The sequence below is a fragment of the Pleurodeles waltl genome, chromosome 1_1 (assembly GCF_031143425.1).
Source record: "Pleurodeles waltl isolate 20211129_DDA chromosome 1_1, aPleWal1.hap1.20221129, whole genome shotgun sequence".
In the NCBI taxonomy this organism is placed as follows: Eukaryota; Metazoa; Chordata; class Amphibia; order Caudata; family Salamandridae; genus Pleurodeles; species Pleurodeles waltl.
The window spans coordinates 407,858,482-407,882,079 of NC_090436.1; the positions used below are offsets into that span (position 1 = coordinate 407,858,482).

General features: G+C 44.3%; 1 protein-coding gene across 1 annotated transcript in view; it reads right to left on the reverse strand.

Annotated features, from left to right (window-relative positions):
* POLK (DNA polymerase kappa) overlaps nucleotides 1-23,598 on the reverse strand; it is a 505,299-nt gene that overhangs the window by 27,902 nt on the left and 453,799 nt on the right. The window contains exon 13 of the mRNA XM_069223734.1: nucleotides 18,090-19,070. Coding sequence (XP_069079835.1) covers nucleotides 18,090-19,070 — 981 coding nt within the window. The remainder of the gene's footprint in view (nucleotides 1-18,089; nucleotides 19,071-23,598) is intronic.

Genomic DNA, 23,598 nt, shown 5'->3' on the forward strand with positions numbered 1-23,598 from the left:
TGCTCGAGTGGTGCAAGGGTATTGGCGCAGTCTTCTATCCATTTATGCAGGTAGGTGGCAGCTGTGCTGGTGTCCCGGGTCCTGGGAGGAGGTGCCTGGGTGAGGGTGGAGATCAGCTGTTCTGTTGAGATTCTGTTCCAGTAGCGGTGGGGGGGGTTTAGTGGTGAGTGATTGGCTTCTGAAAGGGGAAATGGATGCAGCGATGGTCGGTCCAGAGGAGTTTGGTGGTGTGGCTGAAGAAGACGTGGTTGCTGGCTGAGAAGATGGGGTCGAGTGTGTGTCCTGCGGTGTGGGTGGGCGACATGATGAGTTGCTTGAGGCCGAGGTTGGCGATTAGGTTGGTGGTGTTGATATCATTGTTGTTTTCTAGGTGGAAGTTCAGGTCGCCGAGGAGGATATAGTCCGTTGAGGAGAGGGCTTGGGAGCTGATGGCGTTGGCGATGTTGCAGAACTGCGGTCTGGGGCCTAGGGGTCTGTAGACAGGGTGGTGTTGGCGTTGATGTGGATTTTGAAATGGAGGTGCTGGGCGGAGTTGATTGTGTTGTGGGAGCTGATGGAGACTCTAATGGTGTTTTTGTGGACTATGGCGATTCCTCCTCCTGGTTTGTTGCTGCGGTCTCTTCTGGTGATCTTGTAGCCTTCTGGTATGGCTATGGCTATGGCTGGTTCCGAGGCAGAATTCATCCAAGTTTCGGTGAGAAATGCGACGTCAGGCGAGGATGTGGTCAGTAGGTCCCAGAGTTCGATTGCGTGCTTGTGGACGGAGCAGGTGTTGATCAAGATGCATCTTAGGTGGTTGTCTGAGGCTTTGAGTTGGAGCTTGGAGGTTAGGTTGCAGGTGAAATTGCAGGCTTTGCAGGAGAAGGGTCCTTTAGTGTGCTTCGGAGTGGACTGGAAGCAGATAGAGAAGCGTCCTGTATTGAGGGCGTGGAGGTCATTGCCAGTGTAGTTGTGATTGGTGGTACGGGAGGCGTGTGGGCCAGGGGGACTGGTGATGGGCGCGGTCTTGACGCAGACGGGCTTGCCTTTGGTGCGCCTTCCGCGAGTCTGCGCCACAGCTGCCATAAGAGGGGAGGGAGTGGCAGCTGGGAGGAGGGAGGGATTGGCGAATGGGAGAGTGGGGGGGCGGGGCCGCAGGGCTAAGCGGTGGGAAGGAAAGGAAATTTGAGGTGGAGGGAGGGGGGCGGGCCGCAGAGACGCAGCGGCGTGGGTGTGCAGCTGTAGCTCAGAAAACAGGGAAAAAGAAACAATGGCACCTGAGTAGAGGCGGCAGGGGCAGCGGTGTAGTGAGCGACCTGCCTGCCAGAAGCATGGTCAAGGGTCGCTTCATTGCAGTTCTCTTACATATCAGTCAGTAGACCAGAAAAAGATCTTGTGGACATGGAGTATGAGTAAAAGCATGCATCTCCAGAACACAGGTGAACTACCAGTTGTGGCCCATTCAAATTTGTGTATGGGACGAGGCCATAATAGTAGAAGCCCACAGGCTATAAAGAAAGTCTTAGGCCCTGATTATGAACACGGCGGGAAAGACCTCACCGCCGGCGGTGGCGGTAACTACCGCTAAAAGTCAGGCGGTCTGGGCCGCCAAATAATGAAGCATATGAAAAACAGGCAGCCTGAAAAACACCCACCGCCAGCAGAGGAGTGTCGACAACGACGGAAGAGGCCGCCCACAGTCCGACAGAAAGACCCTACCCGCCCAACAAATAATAAAGCACTAGAACGCCGTCAGTTCCGGGGCGGGAACCACCGCCAAGCAAAGCCTGGCGGAAATGAACAAAACAAAAGGAAACACTCACTGGAGGTTCACACAACACGCAGAAGCAGACACGGAGAGAGAGTGGCAAATCATGCCAGTGCTGCTCCTTGCCATATACCTCCACGACCGTGACCGCTGACCAACACGACGACAGTAAGTACCGCAACCTACTAAACAAGGGAAGAAAGGGCACAGTTACATACCCACTCACTTCACCCACCCTGCAACGCACCCACAACCCCTCACAACATCACAAGCCACACACACCTGAGCAAGAGGTACTTACCCGAAACAAGCCCAAGACAGCCTGCCAAAGTACCCACATGTGCACAACACCCCCCCCACAATGAAACGGGGAACCACAGATCCAGAGTGTGCCAACACCAACACTGGGCAAACAAACTTTATTAAAGCTCCAGGAGCAACAGATTGTCCAAATGAGGCCATGGGCGGATGGGCCCATATGGCCCGAACATGCCTTCCACATGTGCATATGGTACTCCACCATAAAGGGGCAGCCAGGCACCTCAGGGAACGGGCAGGGGGTGGGGACTTACGTCTGGGGGGCTTGGGCTTACGTTTGGGAGGGGGATTGGGTTTAGCCTTGGAAGGTGGGGAAGCAGGCTTGGACCAGGGGGCGGCAGATGGTCCTGGGCCAGCACGGGGCCTCTTGCTCACAGGGGAAGGTGCACGGGAATGGGAAGGGCAGACTGGGGCGGACTTGGACGTGGGAGGAGTGGACAGGGCAAGGAGGTGTGCACGTTTAGGGACGAGACGGGGTGGGCCAGTGGGTTCAAAAAGGTATACACGGGATAGGAACAGTTTCTTAGGGGCAGTCGGGGTGGACCTGGAGGAAGGTGTGGGAGTGGAGGAAGAGGGAGTGGTCGTAACAGATGTAGGTGTGCGTGACGTGGATGCAGGTGACTGTACAGTATGCAGAGGTGTGGTGGATGTGTATTGAGTGGGTGTCTGGGAACGTCTGAGTGTAATGGGAGGAGGGGGGTGGACACAGTGGGACAAGACAGGCTGCCAGCCTAAATGGATGTTGTCTGGGTGTCTGCAAGTTTGGTGAGAGTGCTGCAAGTGGTACTCAGAGTCATTGTGGTGAGTGCAGGTGTGGTGTCTGGGGTGCAGGACTGGATGTCTGATGTTGTGGTGACTGCAAGAATGGGGCCAGCAACAGTGAATGAAGGTGCAGTGCCTGTGGGTGTGCATGTAGAGGTGACAGGCAGGGAGGTGGGAGAGGTGGACACACTGGGGGAAGTGGATGTTGTTGTGCGTGCCTTTGTATGTTGGCTGTGTGTATGAATGTGGTGGGAAGTGTGGTGCTTGTGTTTCTCAGTATGCTTCTTGTGTGTTGAAGTGTGAGCATGGCTGTCTGAACACGCGCTTGGAATGGGTGAAGGGAGAGGGATGCTGGAAGGGGTAGAGGTGGTTGGAGGGGGGATGGAAAGACCAGGGATACTGGCTGCCGTCAAAGAGGAGGCCAGAGCCTGTAAAGATCTCAATAGGCCAGACATGGCACCGTGAATGCCTTCCAGGTATGCACTGCACTGCTGCATCTGGGATGCTAGCTCCTGGATGGCATTCAGGATGGTTGTCTGCCCTACAGAGATGGTCCTCAGGAGGTCAATAGCCTCCTCCGTGAGGGCAGCAGGGCTGACTGGGACAGGGGATGAGGTGCCTGGGGCGAAGGAGACACCCACCCTTCAGAGGTAGATGCATCCCCCGTGGTACTCCCTTCGCCCTCCAACCCACTGGTCCCCTTGGCGTCGCTCAACTCTGCCTCCTTGGAACCGTGGGCCGCTGCATCCCCACTCGCCGGTGCCACTGCTCCCTCGCCAGATGATGCTGATGTACACAGATAACACAAGAGTACAGGGGTGGGGAGACAAAACAGGAGAGAAATCTGTAAACAGCTGAATGGATGTACATATCTGGTTCACACATACTACCACCCAGCACATATACCAACATGCAGCACCTACAGTTATACTCATGGCTATGCCCCTGACTAGTGGCCACAACCCTGGTATAAAGCCATCTCCAACATTACAGAAGGACCTGAAGAACTGCTGACCTGCTCCTTATCACCTAACTGCCCATGGGGGCCATTATGCTAAATGACATCAGTCAGAGTCCCTGCCACTAGACAGCATACGTACTACAGCACCCTCAGACATCCATTAAGGAGGCATACAATGGTCTTGGTACTCACCCCCTTATGCCTGCTGTGCAGCCTTCAAGCGCCCATCCAAGTCTGGATATGCCACCACCAGAATGCGGGGCATTAGTAGGGTCCGGGCCCCACCGGCACCCCTTCCTCATTGGGAGGACTTCCCAGCTGGGCCTCGCAGGTCTTCCTCGCCCAGTGCCGCAGGCCCTCCCACGGCTTCCTGCAGTCGGTGCTACGCCGGTTGTAGACCCCCAGGGTCCGCATCTCCTTGGTGATGGCGTGCCAGAGTCCCCTCTTCTGATGGGTGCTGACCTGTAGTAGACACACAGGAAAGAAACACTGAGGTCATAAAAAGCACATGTGATACCACTGGCCATTCATCGCCTATGGGACAGACACTTAAAACAGCATTACAGCACCTTACTCACGCAGATTGTAATGCATTAAACGGCTGTGCTGTTACAAATTGTGCACACATGTTTACAGGCATCCACCACCATCACACACACACACACACCCATGCACCCCAATCCGCCTACTCACCTGCACCTCTGGTCGACCATATAGCTTGGCATACAGGGGTAGGATCCTGTCCATCAGCTTGTCCAGCTCCTCTGTGGTGAAGGCTGGGGCCCTTTCCCCTGTGACTCGTGCCATTTCCAGGACCAGAGTCAGGACACAGCAGCACACTCAGTGGAGTACTTGCATGCACGGAATGCAGGAGTCAAGTAAAGCTGGGGTGAAGAAATGGCGTACACTCTACGGCGGTGTGCACCGTCACCGCTGGCGGCGATCATGATAGGCCCATACTCCCCATTGACAACCATGTTAACCAATGAATGGGTGCACAGCGGAGAACACCGCCTTATGCCATTACTACAACTGCTAGCGGTATGAGGTAACTTCCACTGCTACATATTTGGATGACAGGGGGCTAACATTTTGCGAACTACCACGCAGTCATTATTTGGTCATTGGCCCCATGCTGGCATTATGCACCCCAACCCTCAAACCAATGCCAAAAGACAATTTACTCACCACAACAGTCCAGATGTATCAGTTAGGACATGTCACTACAGTTTAACATCCTACAATGCTTCTGTGTCACCTACTTGTTTGTCAGTAGTGTTATATACACAACATGTTGTGCAAATGAATTTGTGTACCTCACTTGTGTTCCCCACTCCTCCTAGGTACAGACCCATGTGGCGAGGGAGGGCCCCATCTGTGTACAGACCACTTGTTGATTTGGAGACCATGGTGGAACGTCACATCATTATCAATTACAGACTCACTCGTGCTACTATTTGTAAACTTTGTGCATTACTGGATCCAGTACTGAGACTGGCTAATCGGAATCAGCATGCCATCCCTACTGAAGTGCAAGTACTCTCTGTACTCCATTTCCTGGCCACGGGCTCGTTTCAGGTGACTGTGGGCATGGGTGCAGGGTTTTCACAGCCAGTGTTTTGCCTCATCCGGTTCAGATTCCTGGATGCATTTGTACAACACCTGCAGTCATATGTGAGGTTTCCCCAAAGTGCTGAACTACCTACCATCAAGTCAGACTTTTATGCCTTTGCCAACATTCCCCATGTGATAGGTGACATCGATGGCACCCACATAGCTCTCATCCCACCAAGAGTAAGTGAACGGGTGTACAGAAACAGGAAGAGCTTTTACTCTATGAACATTTAATTGGTGTGTACTGCAGACCATGATTTATTTGTGCTGAGGAACAGCAGTGTGTCACACATGATGGAACAACTACAAGGGGACAGAGGATGGATCATAGGTGAGTGTGGCTGACAAATTTACTGTACATTGCTGAAAGCCAGGCTGTCCGCAACAGAGGGTAGTTAGTTACAGTCATGTTTTTCCCCACTTTTGCAGGTGATTCTGACTACCCCAACATGCATTGGCTCCTGACACCAGTGAGGAATCCTATAACAGATGCTGAGAGGAATTACAATGAGGTCCATGGACGTACTAGTAGGGTGATTGAGCGCACTATGGGTCTCCTGAAGGCTAGATTTCGTTGCCTCCATATCTCTGGGGGTTCCCTGTGCTATGGCCCTGAGAAGGTGTGTAAAATAGTGGTGGCCTGCTGCACAACGTGGCTGTTAGGAAATCTATTCCCCTCTTGGAGGAGGAGGGTGCTGTATATCCAGACCAGCTTCCTTTGAGAGGGGATGAGAGTGATGGTGATGATGAAGAGGGAGAAGATGTACACTCCAGGAACCAACTGATCCAACTATACTTCCAGTGACTAAGAGGTACTGTTTGCTGATGTTGTTTGTACTGCATACTGTCGGTCTGACTTATTCTCTATGGGGGTATTGGGTCTGTAGACATTTACACTGTAACAAGGTTTTCAAGTGACATGTGACATGATGAACAACTAGTTAGACATTTCTGTTTACTCCACACCATGTTGTGCGTGGAGTGCCATTCCTGCAATAATGGTTTGATTATTGGATTTCAATAGCAAATGCATTCACACTTCAATTTGATTCAACATAATGACAGGGGACATTGACATTGGTGTACAAGTGTCAGGGATGCCATGGTGCTCTTTACAGTGATGGCAGTGGGCTGATGGTGGATGTCCATACTGGCTACATGGTCTCAGCGATTGGTGGCTGTGGTAATATGTCCATTTGTACCTTGCAGGTTGTTGAGTTGCTATTGGCCGGTGAGGTTGGTGGTTCAGTGGCACACTTCTTTGATGGTGCCTTGGTCCTGGCAGGTATACCAGTACCATATCTGGGCCTGAGGGACCGTTTGAGTGCCTGTTGTTGGACTGAACGGGTAGGGATGCTGGTCTCCTGTGTGTCCTTAGATAGTGGCATCAGTCCAGTTGCTGCTGCTGATGTTGATGGCTGGTCTGTATCATGGTCTGTAGTAGGGGCTTCCTGGTTTGTGGGGGTCTCAGGCTGGTTTGGGAAGTGGTGCAGCAGCACCCCTGCAATGGCGGCCATGGTGGCATTGAGCCGTTTCCACTGCTCCATGGCCTCTTGGTGGTTTGCTATCTGCAGCCTTTGATTCTGCTCCTTGGTAGCCACGGTCTGGCCCAACCTGTCCTGGGTATGGTGGTATGCTCCCAGGACCTCAGAGATCACCTCCTGGGCTGAAACATCCATCCTTTGCCCCCTCCCTCCCCTGAGCCACTGATGCCCTCCCACTGGGCCTAGCCCCTGTGCCTGTGTCCCCTGCACAGGTCTTGCGGTCCCACTTGTACTGGGGCCATCATCATCCTGTCTGTTGCTAGGTGGTGACTGTGGCCTCTGTCCTTGTGTTCCACCAGTCTGTGGCCTGGATACACTGGTGTGGGGCGTTTGGCCAGAGCTGATGTTGGTGGCTGGGCAGTAGGGGTGTCAGTGGTGTCCTGGGTGGGGCTGCTGGATGGTGACAGTCCAAGGCTGTGTGATGGGCCAGGGTATTCCTCACTGTCCATACTACCCTCAAGGGTGTAATGAGTGGTGCTTCTGGCTTCATGTGGGGTGCTGGCACTCCTTGTCCTTTCCGTCAGGGTGTCATGGGTGGTGGTGCCTGTGGGGGGGAATGGACATGTATGTTACATTTACAGAATCAGATGGGGTGCACAGGGCAGGACAATTTTGTGCATGTTTTCAACTGTTGGGCCATTGCAGGGTCCTTTTGTGAGCTTGCCATTGCATTTTGCATGGGATGTGGAGGTGCACTGTGGGTGGTGTAGTGCCATTGTGATTCCTTGCAGGGGTAAAGGGATGTGCACAGGGGGAGGGATGTGAACCTGTTGGTGGGTTTGTGGGCATGCAGGGTGACTGGATGTAGTCATTGTGGCCTGGGTGGGGTAGTGGTCCTGGTGGTAGTTGGAGGGGTGAGGTGGTGCATGCATTACAGGTGTGGTGGATATGGGGTAACTGTAGATGACTTACCCAAGTCCATTGCTCCAGTGAGGCCCTCAGTGTGCAGGATGGCCAGTACCTTTTCCTCCCAGTCAGTGTAGTCGGGGGTGGTGGAGGTCCTCCCCCAGACTTCTGGACCGCAATGTTGTGCCTTGATGCCATGGACCTTACCTTCCCGTGCCGGTCATTCTATCTCTTGTGGATGTCGTCCCTTGTGTGTGGATGGGTTCCCACTGCGATGACCTTGTTGACTACTGTCTGCCATAACTCTATCTTCCTGGCGATGGGTGTGTGATGGACCTGTGCCCCAAATACTTGTGGGTTGATCTTGAGTATCTTGTCCACCATTGTTCTGTGAAGCGAGGGTGCTTAGGGGGTGCCATGGTGTGTGCTGTGGGTGGTGTGTCGTGTGGATATTGGTGAGGGTGCTGTTGTGTGAGTTGTGTGCTGTTGTATTCAACGTCTGCTTGTAGTGTTGTCAGTCTGGCTGCTCCTATTGGCAGTGCAAAGGATTGCGGGGTGTGTCTGTGCGTGTTTTATAGTGCTGTGGATGTGTGTCAGGTGTGTGGGTTTCAAACTTGCCAATATGTGCATTTCTTGATGTAGGGTCCCATTGCTGGCCGTGGCGGTCTGTACCGCCACTGGTTGTTCGTCATCCACTGACCACCGCAGTGATTTGTGCATCATTATTTGGTGGGCGGGAGGGTTTGTGTGCTCGGCGGTGGCGGGGTGGAATGTGCTGCTTTTTTGCTGACAAGGCCCTGGCAGTGGCAAACAAAATTTTGGCGGTTTCTGTTTTTACCATCTTTATATGGCGGGTTTCTGTTCGCCGCCAATGGCGGTATTCTGTTCACCGTCGCCACGGAGGGCGAAGGTGTTTATCGCCATGTTCATAATAACACTCTTAATCTTCAACTGTTTCCAAAGAATTGGGGGAGCTAAAGGTTGGTGAAGGAATATCTTTCCTAGAGAAATAAAGAATATGAGCTGTGCAGGACCATTTTGTAGGTGCGCAGTTTCTTAGTGGAAATCAGCAGAAGGCCACATTACAGGTTATTTCCAAGTTCAGGTGAGTCGGAATCTAAGCCCTCACAACAGAGAATGTGTGCGTGTGGCGGATTAAAAGAGGCATATCCTCCTAATGGTGTGTGCTTAATAACTTAATAAAGCATTAATGTGTCGCAGACATAAAGAAAAGAGTCCAGAATCACCCTTATAACTTGCACTGTCTGAACAAGAATGGGACAATCAATCTAGAATGACTAAAACCTAGGGTCCAAATTGTGTTGGCCACTGTTAGCTGATCACTACCTAAAAGACACACCAACCATTAGCTCAGATGGATGATCTTTTCACTTCTGTGTATAATTTTACAAGCTCCTGTGAGAAAACAAAAACTGCATTTAACCATATGTTATAGTGCAGTGGAGAAACCCTTGAGGTTTGTGTTAGACCTAACATTCTTGGCTTGGTATTTCACCAAACCTTTTGCCTTCCCTTCATCTGTTTTGCCTACTCATTTTTGTTGGCTTTATGTCTCTGTATACTGTTGACCTGTGCTAAGTACCTCAACATTAAAAAATAACTTAAACCTAATTTGCACATTTAATTTACTTGCAAGTCCCAGGTAGGTGGTGCAACATGTACCTAGGGCCTGTAAATAAATGCTAGTAATAGTCCTGCAGCATTCATTGTGCCACCCACTAAAGTAGCCTTTTAAAACGTGCCTCAGGCCTGCACTGCACCCTGTAGAGCAATTTTAAACTGTAATTTTGACCTAGCAAAATAAATCTTCATTTGTGCCTACTTATCACACCAACCTTTTAGAATGTGAAATAGCCCTTTTCAAGTTCATGCGAAATTTGAGATTACGTTACTTTTTTAAAAATAATCTTCAGGTAATTGACAATCCAACAGAAGAATCTGAATATCAATAATTCAAACCTAAAACCTCTAACATCACACAAAACTCTTGACATTTTTGAAGTTCTTGTAAGAAAGGATTTTCAACACAAAATTTCAATCTACACGCATGGACAACATAACACAGCAAGAACAGAGGATTTTGCTAAAATTGAGTCAAAATCAAAACCTTATATTTCAGCAGATAAGGGAGGGGCCCTGCACATCATGGACTGGATATACTATGAGAATAAAATCACAGCACACGCACTGGATCAGGATACTTACAACCCTTTGGAGAAGGATGCCACAATGGAATTCATAGCATCACTTAAAGACATTCTCAGTAAAGCCCTTGACAACTGTTGGATTATGGAGCACACCCGCTTCTGGCTGACAGATTATCCAGGTAGGCTGCGCATTTATATGTTTCCAAAAGTTCACAGGAACTCACAAGATCCTCCGTTCCGGACCATAGTGTCCAGCTGTGGGTTGTTACAGGAATCTCTAGGCAAATATTTTGATACTTTTCTTCATCCACTGGTACAGTTGTGGTGTTCATACATTCAGGATACATCAGATTTTTTTAACCCTCTCACCAGGTTGTCGGACAGAAATTTGGAGTCCTATTGCCTATGTACAATTGATGTGACAGCTTAATATACTTCCATCCCAAATGAGGATGTATAGAAGCAGATGAGTGGGCTTTACAACAAGTTAACAGCATCCAAGCAAAGTATTCACTTCATAATTGTTACACTTTTGATTGTTTCATAGTTAATTTACTTGGAAAGATTCCTTTATTTTTTTAATACAAAGAACAGGTACATCAATGAGATTTTCCGTAGCCCCATGTTATGCCAATATCTTCAGGGCTAAATTTATACATCATTTCATTTTTGAAAAGACATACTGGACTGATAATCTAATCATCTATGTATGTTACATAAATGACCTACTCTTTATTTGGAAAGGGACTAAAATGCAGCTGGAACACAACATTTGTTCCTCGAACAGCCATAACAAACCATTAGTGATTCAGAGATCATGTGTGTGGATGTTCATCTTGAATTATCAGCTTCAGGTTTATATACTTGTGAGTTTAAAAATCCCCAGACAGAAACAACATTTTGCATTACAGCATTTTTCATTCTCCATCATTGAAGCAACATCTACCTTGTTCTCCATTCATCCAGATTAAGAGAATCACACCTTACCAAGATATGTGCAATCCCATCCTACACACATATCTATCTCAGTTTAAACGTTACCCAGATCACATATTGGATACTGCTTTACAATACACACACATGATGAACCATGAAGCATTACTCAGACAAGTTCACAAGGAAAAACCTTCATGTAAAGTATTTGTTACTAAATTTTACATCAAGTCAGAGGCAATTAAACACAGCATCTGTAAACGCTGGGATTTACTCCAAACAGAACCTGATTTTAAAGGGCTCGTTAGTCAGAAACCACTGTTTACACACTTGCATTCAAGGAAACTTAAGGAGATGTCAGCTGTTCCGCACACAAAAATTTGTGAATCACAAAGGAATGAAAAAATGTCACAACTGCATCGATTTCGGAAATGTAATCACAAGAAATACAATATCACACCCAAAAAACGGTTAAACCTATCAAGCTACGTCGTTCCGCAGATTGCAATTCAGAGAAAGTGATCTACACAATACCGTGGCCCTGTGGCCTACTACGTGTGCAAGACAGAAAGGAAAGTGAAGATTTGTATGACTGAACACAAAAGCATGAATAGCACCAGGAATAGGAATTGTAGTTTGGTGGTCCACTTACTGGACCACCATCATAACATTGGTCAGCTTTGTTTCATCGTCATTGAAAAGATCATCATTAAATCAGGCACCAACATACAGAAAGTTCTTTCTCAGAGAAAAACATTCTGGATAAAATATCTGGATAGTCTCATTCCAAACGGTTTCAATGATAAATAGAAAACGCTTTGTTTCCTATAGACCTTACACCTTTCCAACATGCGGCCCAGGTCTAATCCTTTTACACATGCAGTCTCACTCAACTGTTACCACAACTTTACATAGCACACGTCCAGGTTATATGCTACATTGTCCAACAGATTAGTTATAGTTGCACACACATGGAACTGCGACTAATAGTCATTACATACAACATTTGCTAGGTGCATTTTTGCACTGACAGGGTTATTGAAATGTTTGATTAAGGATTTTATGGTGTTATTTTACAGATTCTTATTGTGCTTCTAATATTTATTCATACTTTTAAATGCTGGTATTACGCGTATTGGCTAATACAGGACTCGCAATTCATCTTGTTATTGTGGTATATGTTAATAGCTCTAAACCACATAGTCATTCACTGAAACTTCAGGCCCATCTCCCTACTCCCCTTTCCTGCGAAAGTCATTGAAAAAGCAATCAACAGCAAACTCGCCACATTTTTAGAAGACCACAACATTCTCAACATCTCCCAATCCGGATTCAGGAAAAACCATAGCACCGAAACAACCCTCCTGGCTGCAACAGATGACATCCGCTCCATGCTGGATGAGGGAGAGACAGCAGCACTCATCCTGCTAGACCTCTTGGCAGCCTTCAACACAGTCTCCCATCACACCCTGATACGAAGACTCCACGAAGCGGGCATCAGAGAAAAGGCCCTCAACTGGATCCAATCCTTCCTCTCTGGCAGAACTCAACGAGTGGGACTCACCCCCTTCCTCGCAGACCCCACACCCACCACATGCGGAGTTCCCCAGGGATCCTCCCTCTGCCCCACGCTGTTTAAAGTCTCTATGGCCCCGCTAGCCACCATCGTCAGAAGCTATGGAATCAACATCATCTCCTACGCTAACGACACCCAACTCATCCCCTCCCTCTCCAAGGAACCCAACAAAGCCAGACAACTGGATGAGAAACAGCTGCCTTCAACTCAACGCAAACAAGACAGAAGTACTCAAGGGCCCTAACCCAACGCGTGGAACGACTCCTGGTGGACACCCACCCAACCAGCCAAGCCTGCAACCTCTGGATCATCCTGGACTCAAACCTCAGCATGAACCATCAAATCAACTCACCTCCACCTGCTTCCGCACCCTCTGCCTCCTATGCAAGTGCTTCAAATGGATCCCCCTCAAATACAGAAAGACCGTCACACACACACCCTCATCACCAGCAGACTGGACTATGACAACGCACTCTACGCCGGAATCAACAAGAAACTCATCTGCAAACTACAAAACATCCAGAACGCTGCTGCACGACTGGTGCCACATTTCGCAACACCTGCGTACCATGCACTGGCGTCCTATAGTGAAAAGAATCACCTTCAAGATCCACACCCACGCACACAAAGCCCTCCACAACACCGGACCAGACTACCTTGACCATCGACTCAACCTCCACGTACCCCACAGGACCCTACGCTCAGCCCAGCTCTCTATCGCAGAAGTACCCCGCATCAGGAAGACCAGAACAGGAGGACCCTCCTTTTCCTACGTCACAGCCACCACCTGGAATGCCCTCCCTCTCCACATCAGACAAACCACCTCCCTCCTCAGCTTCACAAAGGAACTGAAGACATGGCTTTTTAAAGAACCACCGGTGAACGCTACATTCCCCACCGCCCCAAGCACCTTGAGACCCTAACGGGTGAGTAGTCGCGCTTTACAAGCTTTGATTGATTCACACGTGGAACTGATAGAATGGTAAAATATTTAATTAAAACCTGGTCCTGTTGTAACCTGACCATAGTGTCCAAAAAGCAATAACTTGGATCTATGGAGTACATGATCTATGTAGAGTTAACTGTTGCACTGTATTCACTGGTCGTCAGGCTCTTGGGATACAGGTCTTTTTTTCATGTTCATGGCGTCTTCTGTCATGTGTCATGACCAATTAAACACACGCATATTGTGCACCTTGGTTTCATTCACCAGGTTTGGCATGACAACAGACGGGACACAGCATGATGAACCTCTAGGACAGGTACAGCATACTTTATAAATGTTGTTTTCACTTATGGTTTTGAACTAGTACTTGGTGCGTATGCTTAAAAATCAGGAACTTGGAGGGAGTGACCTTGTGACCTCTTTGGGACCACGTTGTACAAACACACAAGTTATAATCAGGCATTTCAAGGAAGGCACGACTCCAGTTGTAAAGTGAGTTAATTTGCATGTGAGCATGTACACAAACATCTTATCTTATGGTACCGGTTTCGACTCGGCTTGCGCACGTTTATTTTTTCAGAACATTATTTCTTGCTTTTGGATCGGACATTTTTCTTCATATCACGCTAAGGACCGTAACATTTGTTATCAGTAAGCAAGCTGGTTTTATTGCAAACACAATGCGTGCTGGGCACTGTAGTTACATTTAACACATCTTGCATTCCCTTGGGCACTGTAGTTACATTTAACACATCTTGCATTCCCTTGGTCACCTATTTTATTACTCACAACAACACGCAATTAAGCATGGGCACGTCCAACTTGGGTTCTGTCGGTGATCAAGGTTTTCATTTTGTGTACTGTTGGCACAAAGTTACACATTTGTTAAAAGTGTCACCATAAGACGTGTTTGTTGGGCACCAATTGCATTCATATGGAAAACAAGAGTTTCACAGACAACATGTGTTGGAAACGTTTGGGAGTTATTCCAAAGTATTCTCAACATGCCGTGTTTTCACACTATTACATTGGGTATTCAGAGAACTAAGGCGAACATTACTATCCTCATATCTCTTTTTTTGTGTCTGGAAAGTCTGACCTCTTGTTCATGCAAAAATAGATTTTTGTTTTGTAGAAAGACACTTGATTATGTGTTGTTTTATTCCTTCATTCCAGCTACCCTGGATGAAGGGTGTGATCACCAGAAATTCACTGGGTATCAACAACAGAACTGTTGTATTAATATTAGTTCATATTGAGTTGTACATTGACAGTGCATCAAATGTGAAGCAATATCTGTATGACACTGCAATAAAAAAATTGTTTGATTATAGTTGTTTAAAATGATAGCATGTAAATGTTTAATTTATTGAATTTTGAAAAACTCAGGGCTGAAATCTGCCTACTGGTCATTTTGTAGTGTGCTTTGGTTCTAGTCAACCTCATGATTTTCTAGTTAAATTAAAATAAACCTTTTGCCAGGTCTAAACCTTTTTAATACATATGTCACCCCTGTGGAAGACCCTAAAGGCTCACCGGGCAGGTTACAGTGTAATTAAAAAGTGGGACATATGTAAGTTTTACATGTCCTAGTAGTGAAAAACTACTAAAATTATTTTTCACTGTTGTGAGGTCTGAACCCCTATTGAATAACACTGGGTTACCCTAATACATTAAATATGTGCTAACTTTGGACTGGGAGCAGAAAGGGATACGGTGTTTACACTCAAATGAATTGCAATTTATAACCCTCTTTAATGGTGAAGTCAGATTTCAAGCTACAATTATGAAAATTCCACTTCTAGAAAGTTGGCATTTTTTTGTCCCAACTATGTGTGCCTTCTGCTAGTGGCCTGAGTCACATGACTGTGAATGGCTCTGCTCTGGGATTATGTATTGCTTCCAAACAGTACCACCAAGGATGCTTAAGTATGGACAGGAGGAGAGTTTGTTTTGTACAATGTTACTTTTTACCAAGTCTGTTAGTTACAGTGCAGCACTAGATTTGTACTGTGAAATCCATTTAACAAAAACAAATAACGTTTATAAGAAAGAAGGTTCTTCTTTGTAGTCAATTTCTGAGTTATTTTAGTGAAAAGGAGCTCTAGAGTTCTGCTGTGGATGTGCCTGCCCCCAAAATCTCCCTGTTCTTGGTTTCCAAGTCTCTTCTATCCACGCCTGTTTTTTCAAAGATTACTCCATAGAATGTTTTGTCGTTTATGTCTATAAGGACAGTTGATATATTTTTCCCAGTTAAAGTGTAGAAAAATCCTAGATAGTAGTTGTTTGAAGTGAACTTTCTTGTCTTATGGGGGAAATTATGATAGCGGAGTGCACTGCCAGTGAATTCTAAACATCAAACTTGCGAAGGGTGCACTGACCATCATTTGCTTAAGGGGAGGTATGAGGGGATTATGGACAGTTCATTCCATCAAATTGGCAGAAATTCAAATGCCAGGTCTCGTCAACTTTTAATAATTTGTTAGGCCTCTATCATTTGTCTATATTTTTTAATAATTACATCTGCTGATATCACCAATATTCTCTATAGTTGCTTTGATATAATATGATATGATATGGTAACCATTCGTAGACAGCAGCAAATCATAACCAAAGGTGTCTCTCAGAGCTAACCTCTCAGGAACCATTGTCATAACTCGAGAACAGCCAGGTTTTCAACAGCTTCTTAAACTGACAGAAATCTGCACAGCCGTGCAGATGGCCTTGCACCTAACAATGCAGTGTTTACTTTTAAAAGAATGACTTGTAAAATATGAATATAGTTGTGGTGACTTATCAGAGCACAGTGGTGGTCTCACATATCCACACTTATAAAGGACCTCCTTTACATATCATTAATAAACTTATAATAGATTTAACAAAAACCTATTTGCATCTCTAAAAGTATATATATATATATATATATATATATATATATATATATACATATATATATATGTATATATATATATATATATATATATATATATATATGTATACGCTATTTCTCCTGCTGTCAACAAGCAAATAAGTTAGATGTTTTCCCATATTCACAACAGAATTAACTCTTTTAAGTCTGTGCTTAAGAAATGTGAATGTATGACCACAATTACCCACTAGTTCACTAGCTTTAAAACTATATGTCAGTTGGCAGGTCACTGATGTTGGCAAAAGTACAACTCCTATAGATGCAGGATAACCATAACAATGTTTTGTACTAGTACACTAGTATAGTAAACTATTTTTTTACTAGGATCATACTGGCATGGCAATGCAAAATATTGCATGTTCTGCCAATTAAAAACAATGAAAATGCAGGATCTTTTAAACACACTGGGGCCAGGGCTGATGCTGGAATCTGCATTTACCTTTGAAGAGCTTATAGAAGGCAAAAAGGCAACAGCACACTGTACATGGTTAAAACAAAGATACAGTCAGCAAGTATTTGGCGGAGTAGCTGAGTTGAGACAGTGAGCATGGAAGGTTACTGTGCTACTATGTAGTATTCTTCAAAGAGGTGTGCCTTCAGCTTTTCCCTAAATTGCAGAACGGTTGAGGCGTTCCTGATGGATACATGGATGTTGTTCCAGTTCCTGGGTGGACAGATGGAGAAGACCTCTTGCGTTGATTATTCAGTTTTACACCTCATGGACTCGAGCCTCATGTTGTCCAGGCAACAGGTGTGCCAAGAGCAACTGGAGGTCAGTGTGTGAACCAGAAAGACACAGCTTCAATTTGGGCTGTGCAGATGGTGAAGTTGGTTTGAGATGACACAAGGAGCTAATAAAGCTCTATCAGTGTGGAAATTAGGTAGATATACTGTTTCTTAACATGGTGTGCTGCAGCATGTGAATTGTTCTACATGGAGGTATATCAATGGAAGAAGGCATTGCTGTTCTGACTAGTCACGTCACTCAATTGATCAACTTTGTTCAGAAATGTTGGATCCAATTCACAAATATGTATGTGCACCTAATTTGTACATAGGTGTCTACAAAAACAATTTGTGTCAGTAAATGTCACATGTTGATTTAGAGATTGGCGAGTAAGAAGGGTTAATAAAAAAGGGGCTTTAACATGCCGTAAACACTTACAAATTTGTATATTTGTGTATTCATAAATATTTTGAAGGTATTTCCTCTACCTGGAAACACACAATTTACTTTTGCCAAATGCTGAAGTAGGCAATTTTCCAGAAAGAGAAAAGGAAGGCATCACCCACCGAAGGGTAGTGTAGACGAAGGAGTTTCTCCACTGGAGACAATATTTTATATGATGAGAAAAGGGAAGTTACATGTGAAAATGTCTATTTTTACGTCAGTTAGCCCTGTCGATGTTGTATCTATGGCAAAATATGCATGAGTACATTTGGTGAAGTGGAAGAACTCCTCGAAGTCTATGACTGCCACAGATCTCCAGAAATAAAGCATAAATTCTCTGGAAACCAAAGAAACATTGCCCATTTTCTCAAATGGAAAAGGAAACCTAAGGGTATAGATTTCCAACTTTGCAAAAAATTAGCTTAGTCAAATGGGCTCAATATTCTTAATGTCAATATACAGAAGCACATTCTAGAGGTAAAAATAATAACAGATAACAATCAAGATTAATGTACTGTCAGAACTATATGATGCACAGACACCAATGATGGTCAGAATTGGAAGGGAAACTCACCGGTAGAATGCACATGCTCTCCATTGGTGTTGTGTAATATTCTTTCCTTTTTCAGCTCTTGAATGATCCCTTTATTTAAACACATATCTACATGCTTATTGAATTCAGAGAGATCACTAGTCTTTTGGCACAGATTGCAAACTGGACAAATCAGACCCTTGTCTTCTGCAAGTGTGGATGAGCAGGTCTGCTGTGTTTCCTTCACATCTTCAGTTTTTTTACAGTGTTCTTTCTTATCTGATGGGACTTCTGTAGTGAAATAATTCCACGGATGATGTGTGTTATTTGTAAACACATTTCCATCCACTTCTTTTTCTTGCACTACATGTTTTGTCTTCCCATTGCTTTCCTTCATGCTGATTACCTGGAGGTTGTCTTTGCTTATCAGTTGTGTGCCACCCATCATCTTGGCCATGTCATTTTGTCGGACAACAGATAACACGCTCCTTTCCATGGATGAGATACTGAATCCATCTGCGGTTCCCTCCTCCTTTCCAGCCGAATGAATCACTGGTGCCCATGCTTCACTGCTAGTTTCCACCGACTCCTTACCATCAGCATCCTTACATGCTTCCCAACTGAGGCACTGGTCGATATGTCTGTTAAAGGCTTCTAGGTTACTGGTTTCTTGTATTTGAAAGCAAACAGGGCACGTGAGACTTTGGCATTCATTGTTTTCGCTTAACCCGAATGGCTCATTGGTGGTCACACCAGCAGATAGCGGTAATCTCATGCACTGTGAATTCTGCTCGCTAGAAACAACATTTTTTGAATCGTTCTGTTGCCGCCCAGCGCGCTTCTTGTTGAAAAAGCTTTCGCCACATTGTTGTGCAGGAGGCTGTGCGCAATGCCTTGAGGTGGTTTCATCTGGCAGAGCGTGGGAGACGCTGCCTTCTGCATGTCGAACCTTTAAGAAATTGACAATACTTATCTGCTGGTGCTTCTTCTCCTCGTCATTTAGGAACCCTGAGACCCGAACACCTGAAAATAAAGCAGGGAGAGTACGTTAAATCACATAGAACAATCATGGTTTTCTTCAACACGGGAACACGTGCGTAAAATTTGCATGAATCTCTAAATTGCTCTCAAAAATAGTATTTTCTCGGAAGTGCCATTGCAAGAGTTCAAATTTTTAATGATTTCTTTTTTAATTAATAATGTACTAATAGTTGATGAATTAACATGTGACAAATGGTCACCATAATTAATTTTGTTATCTGTTTAAGCAAAACTTCAGTTAAAATCGTAGTTATTTTCTGTTGCTCAATGCTTACAGAAAAGAGTGTGATTAATAGCTTATAAATGTGTAAACAGCTACCCCTAGTGGCTTGCTGCATTATGTCTTACAAGGTCAGATTTATTAAGCCATTACGCAAGTTTGAGTGTTCTATTGTTTGAATTGTCACTAATATGTGGTTTCTTCCTCGAGGACGGAAGTAAGCAATGCAAGGATTGAGACGTTTCTTCCTGAGAAGAGAAGTTTAGACGAGATGGAAAAATGGAGTCACAGATGAGACGGAAGAGGAAACGTTACTGTTATAATTGTGTCCTAGTTAATATTGATGTCCGCGTGCTTTTAATTTTCTAATAAGCAGTTCATTGGTTGAATTGTAAACCACCCCATGTACTGACCAATCATGGACTTTTCAAAATTTAATATAACATTCTGTCATCTGTTCTGGGGGGTAGAACGAGATTTTGCTATCCTTTCGTGGTTCGAGTTATATTAGTGATGTGGGTTTAGCTGTGGATATAGACCCAATTCTCTGAAGGCTTACCTGATGGTGTCCCCTTGCTGAAGTAGACTGCATGTTGTTGTTCTATGGGTACTGTATGAAATTGCATTGATATATGTGTCTCTGTTGCTTTGCAGGTACCAGCTGCATAATAACAAATGAGTTTTTTTTATATAATAACCCGAGCTAGTGTGATTTTTCTAAATTTGTGTTTCTAAATCTTTTTACATGAAGTCCTACATGTTAATTCTAATTTGTAGTTAGTGAGGGAATTTATCTTCACATGCTCATGATTTATATTGACGTTCTTTGATCTTTTGCCCTGATGTATACTTCTTCTTTATTACCGAACATAGTGGTATTAATCAGTGTTATGATACTTGAGATAATTTGTTTGATTGCTTTGATTAAACCCAGATAATAAGACGTACTAATCAGCCATTATTGATTCTATATGCTGATCATTTATGTTTGAGAGTTAGGTTTGTGACAGCATTGTTAATATAGGGGACTAAATTCACAATCCTTCTTAATAAACTGGTGTGGTTATTTGTTTGTGGTCCAGATTTTTAAATATATTGACTATTGTTGATGACTACTGCGTTCATTATTGACATCCCCTGAAACCAATGTCGCATCGATCCATTGGCGTATGGCGCAAAATCCACTATTCAGTTTGAAGTAATAGTTTGGATTTCTTGGTGCTACAGCACCATCTTTGCTGCTTCTATCTAGATTTTAAGCCAGAAGAAGTGCAATTGGTAGCTTGAACTGTGAATGCTGAAGCACTGCTAATTATTAACTTTACTTGGAAAGCCAAAGGGGGGACGTATAGTCTTATTAAACATTTATCTATTCCTGAATAGCAGGAGGAAGTAAAATAAATCCTTCATTTTATTGTACTGTTGCTACTCTTTTGATCTTCCTACCAGGGCACTATTTTTTGATAGTTGTGATTTTAATTCAAATGTAGTTTCGGTAAATTCGTCTCTAGATATTTACAATTCACAAATGACCTTCGGCACATTCCTCTCAGCAGTGTGCTGCTACAGCGACCGGGCAAAACAGGAGATGACATCTTGGCAACATTGCTTAATTTAAATTAAGGGTACTTAAGGGGAGATTTTGTTTACGTGGCGTCCTGAAACAATGTAGGCACCAAAGTCAGGTATCCTATATTTATTGTATTAAATCAAGTGTATACAAAGCCTCCGGACGTCTTCGTCTGTGGAAAAAAAAGAATGCTTGCACTTTGCTTTGTCAGCCCCTATCCGTTTTATATTTAAACTCTCTAACGTTGTTTTGCATATGCAGATTAAATTAGAATTCAGCCTCATATCTTTCACTGGAGTTGCGGTTTCCGTAGGTTAAATATATGTAAAGAACTCATAATACAACTAATAAATCTTGAAAAGACTTGACATAGCAAGGAATCGACGACGGTGGACTGAAGCGGACAAACCGGTGGCAGCTTATTTGCTTGCTCAAATAAGGATACTGGAGAGGTCTATTACATGGGCATCAAATATAAGCTATTTTTCACCAACTACAAGCAAGAAGCCGTGACCTAAATACCTCTACCACTGATTCTTGCTCTCCTTATAAAAGTCTTTTGAGCATCATAGGAATTTTCTATGTTTTCTTGTGGGTGCTGTAATCTCTCCAGTGACCCATGTTATGCTATGTTTCGCGTACTTGTGGAGTTTTCCCAAGAAGCTTGCAATGACCTAGTTCAGTGATGATAACTCTCCCTGCACAAAACCTATTGAACGCTGGCCAGACTTATTACATTGGGCATAATATCAAACAATACATGTTGGAATTGTGAGAAAGGTAAAGACAACTCGGGCCATATACTATTTAACTGCAAATATGTTCAACCGTTATACAGGGTGATTTCTTCCCACGTGGAAAGAAATATACAACATACTCTCAAATTTTGATTGTCACTGTGGCAGATGGCTGACATACTCGTGGCGCACCCTATGCCTCATCCCTCTCATCCTAATTTATTATTTTTGGATCTCATGCTCCCTTCTGCTATAAAATCTTCTCTGGATGAAAATCATAAAAATTACTCTCAATCTACTCCCGCTGGACTTACATATGTGGAGCTGAAAACCACCTACTCTGCTGGATCATTACCTACAAATGACAAACCCATCACAACAAGCACCCCTTCGGCCGATATTAGGATCCATTTATGATGTATTGAGGTCACTGCCCTACTTTCCTTATTGTGCTCTTACATCTCTTGAGCCACTATCGTAATTCAGCCCCTTTGTATCTTTTCAATTCCTGTGTAGATTTACTTTAAGTTTATTGATTCCTCTTTTACTAGCATAATACTCGTAACAACTACTTCCCATCATGCTTCAAATGCTTTTCTCTATGTAATGCCTCCTGTACATCTTTATCATAGTGCTGACCAGCATTATACCTTATTCTATGTATGGAGAACACATTGTGCAGTGTGCATGAAAATTCTTTATTGGCAATAAAAGAGTGTTGATATTATTCACACATTGTAATCTTCCACTTGTTCAAAGAAAAATTAAAAAAATCCATATTATCGAATGATTAATCAGCATATAATAAATACAACAAAAGCAGAATACCCCATCCCCCCGAAGACCCAAAAACAGTACCTCTCCAGTCCCCCCAATTAGTTCCAATACGTCAGATCAAATATATAGTCTTAACTATCTACCTCAAATCTTTTACATGATCTGATGCATCACCCCCATATATATTTGAAATTAGGCGCTTGGTTAGACTGCAAATTAATTTCTTGTATGTAAGTAGCCACCTCAAGATTGAGTGATAAGTTGGTACCCTTGTGAATTTCAAAACCTTAAAATGCCAAATTCGTCCACCACCAGGGATATAGAGAAACATCACTGACCTTTCTGGGTAACCCCAAATATTTTGTGTGGTATAATTGATGAGAAATCCTATCGGTGGAGGTATAGTTCATACTGGTTCCAGTCTTCGTAAAGATTCACCCCATGCAAATGTCTGAATGTTCCTTGTCAACCACCAGAGTTAATCTTTTGTTATTTTTAAAGGCATCATGGTGAATCTATAGTTAGATCAGGAGTCTACGTTAATTATAACTATTTGTACTCTTCCCCACAAAGAGAACTGTAATTTACATTGTGGAATCGCATTTGGTTCTTCACCAACTTGGGCCTAATGGGCCCTGTGATACACAATGACAATTGGGCCTTTCTCTGTGGGACAATGTACAACTAACACAAGCTATGCTTACTGATATGTTTCTGATATTGCCTGAAACGCACTAAATTGCAAGGCTTGCCATTAGAACAGCCACCATGAAATATCATTGTCATTGCATGCTAGCTGAAGCAGTCTTCCTTCTTGAAGATACCATTTGTGTACGTGCTGTTCTCAGTTCTGTCATAAGATGTATCATGTGATATTAGACAGGTAAGACATATTAGGTAACTTCCTTGTCATAAGATGTATCATGTGATATTAGACAGGTCGGACATATTAGGTAACTTCCTTGTCTGTGCTTCAATTTACTATATATGGTGCGTTATGAAGAATTGACTGTAGCACCTTTGGCAATAGTGAGGAAATGATCATACGTCAATGTCAAGGACCAATGAAATGCTCGATTCTGTTTGTGGTTTGATATTATAAAAGATCATGCATTACTTCCTTATTCAGACTGTTCGAGCTTGAGTTATGCTCAGTCTCCATGTACATGTATCTGTTGTTTCTAAATAAACCTTTTTGTCTACCAG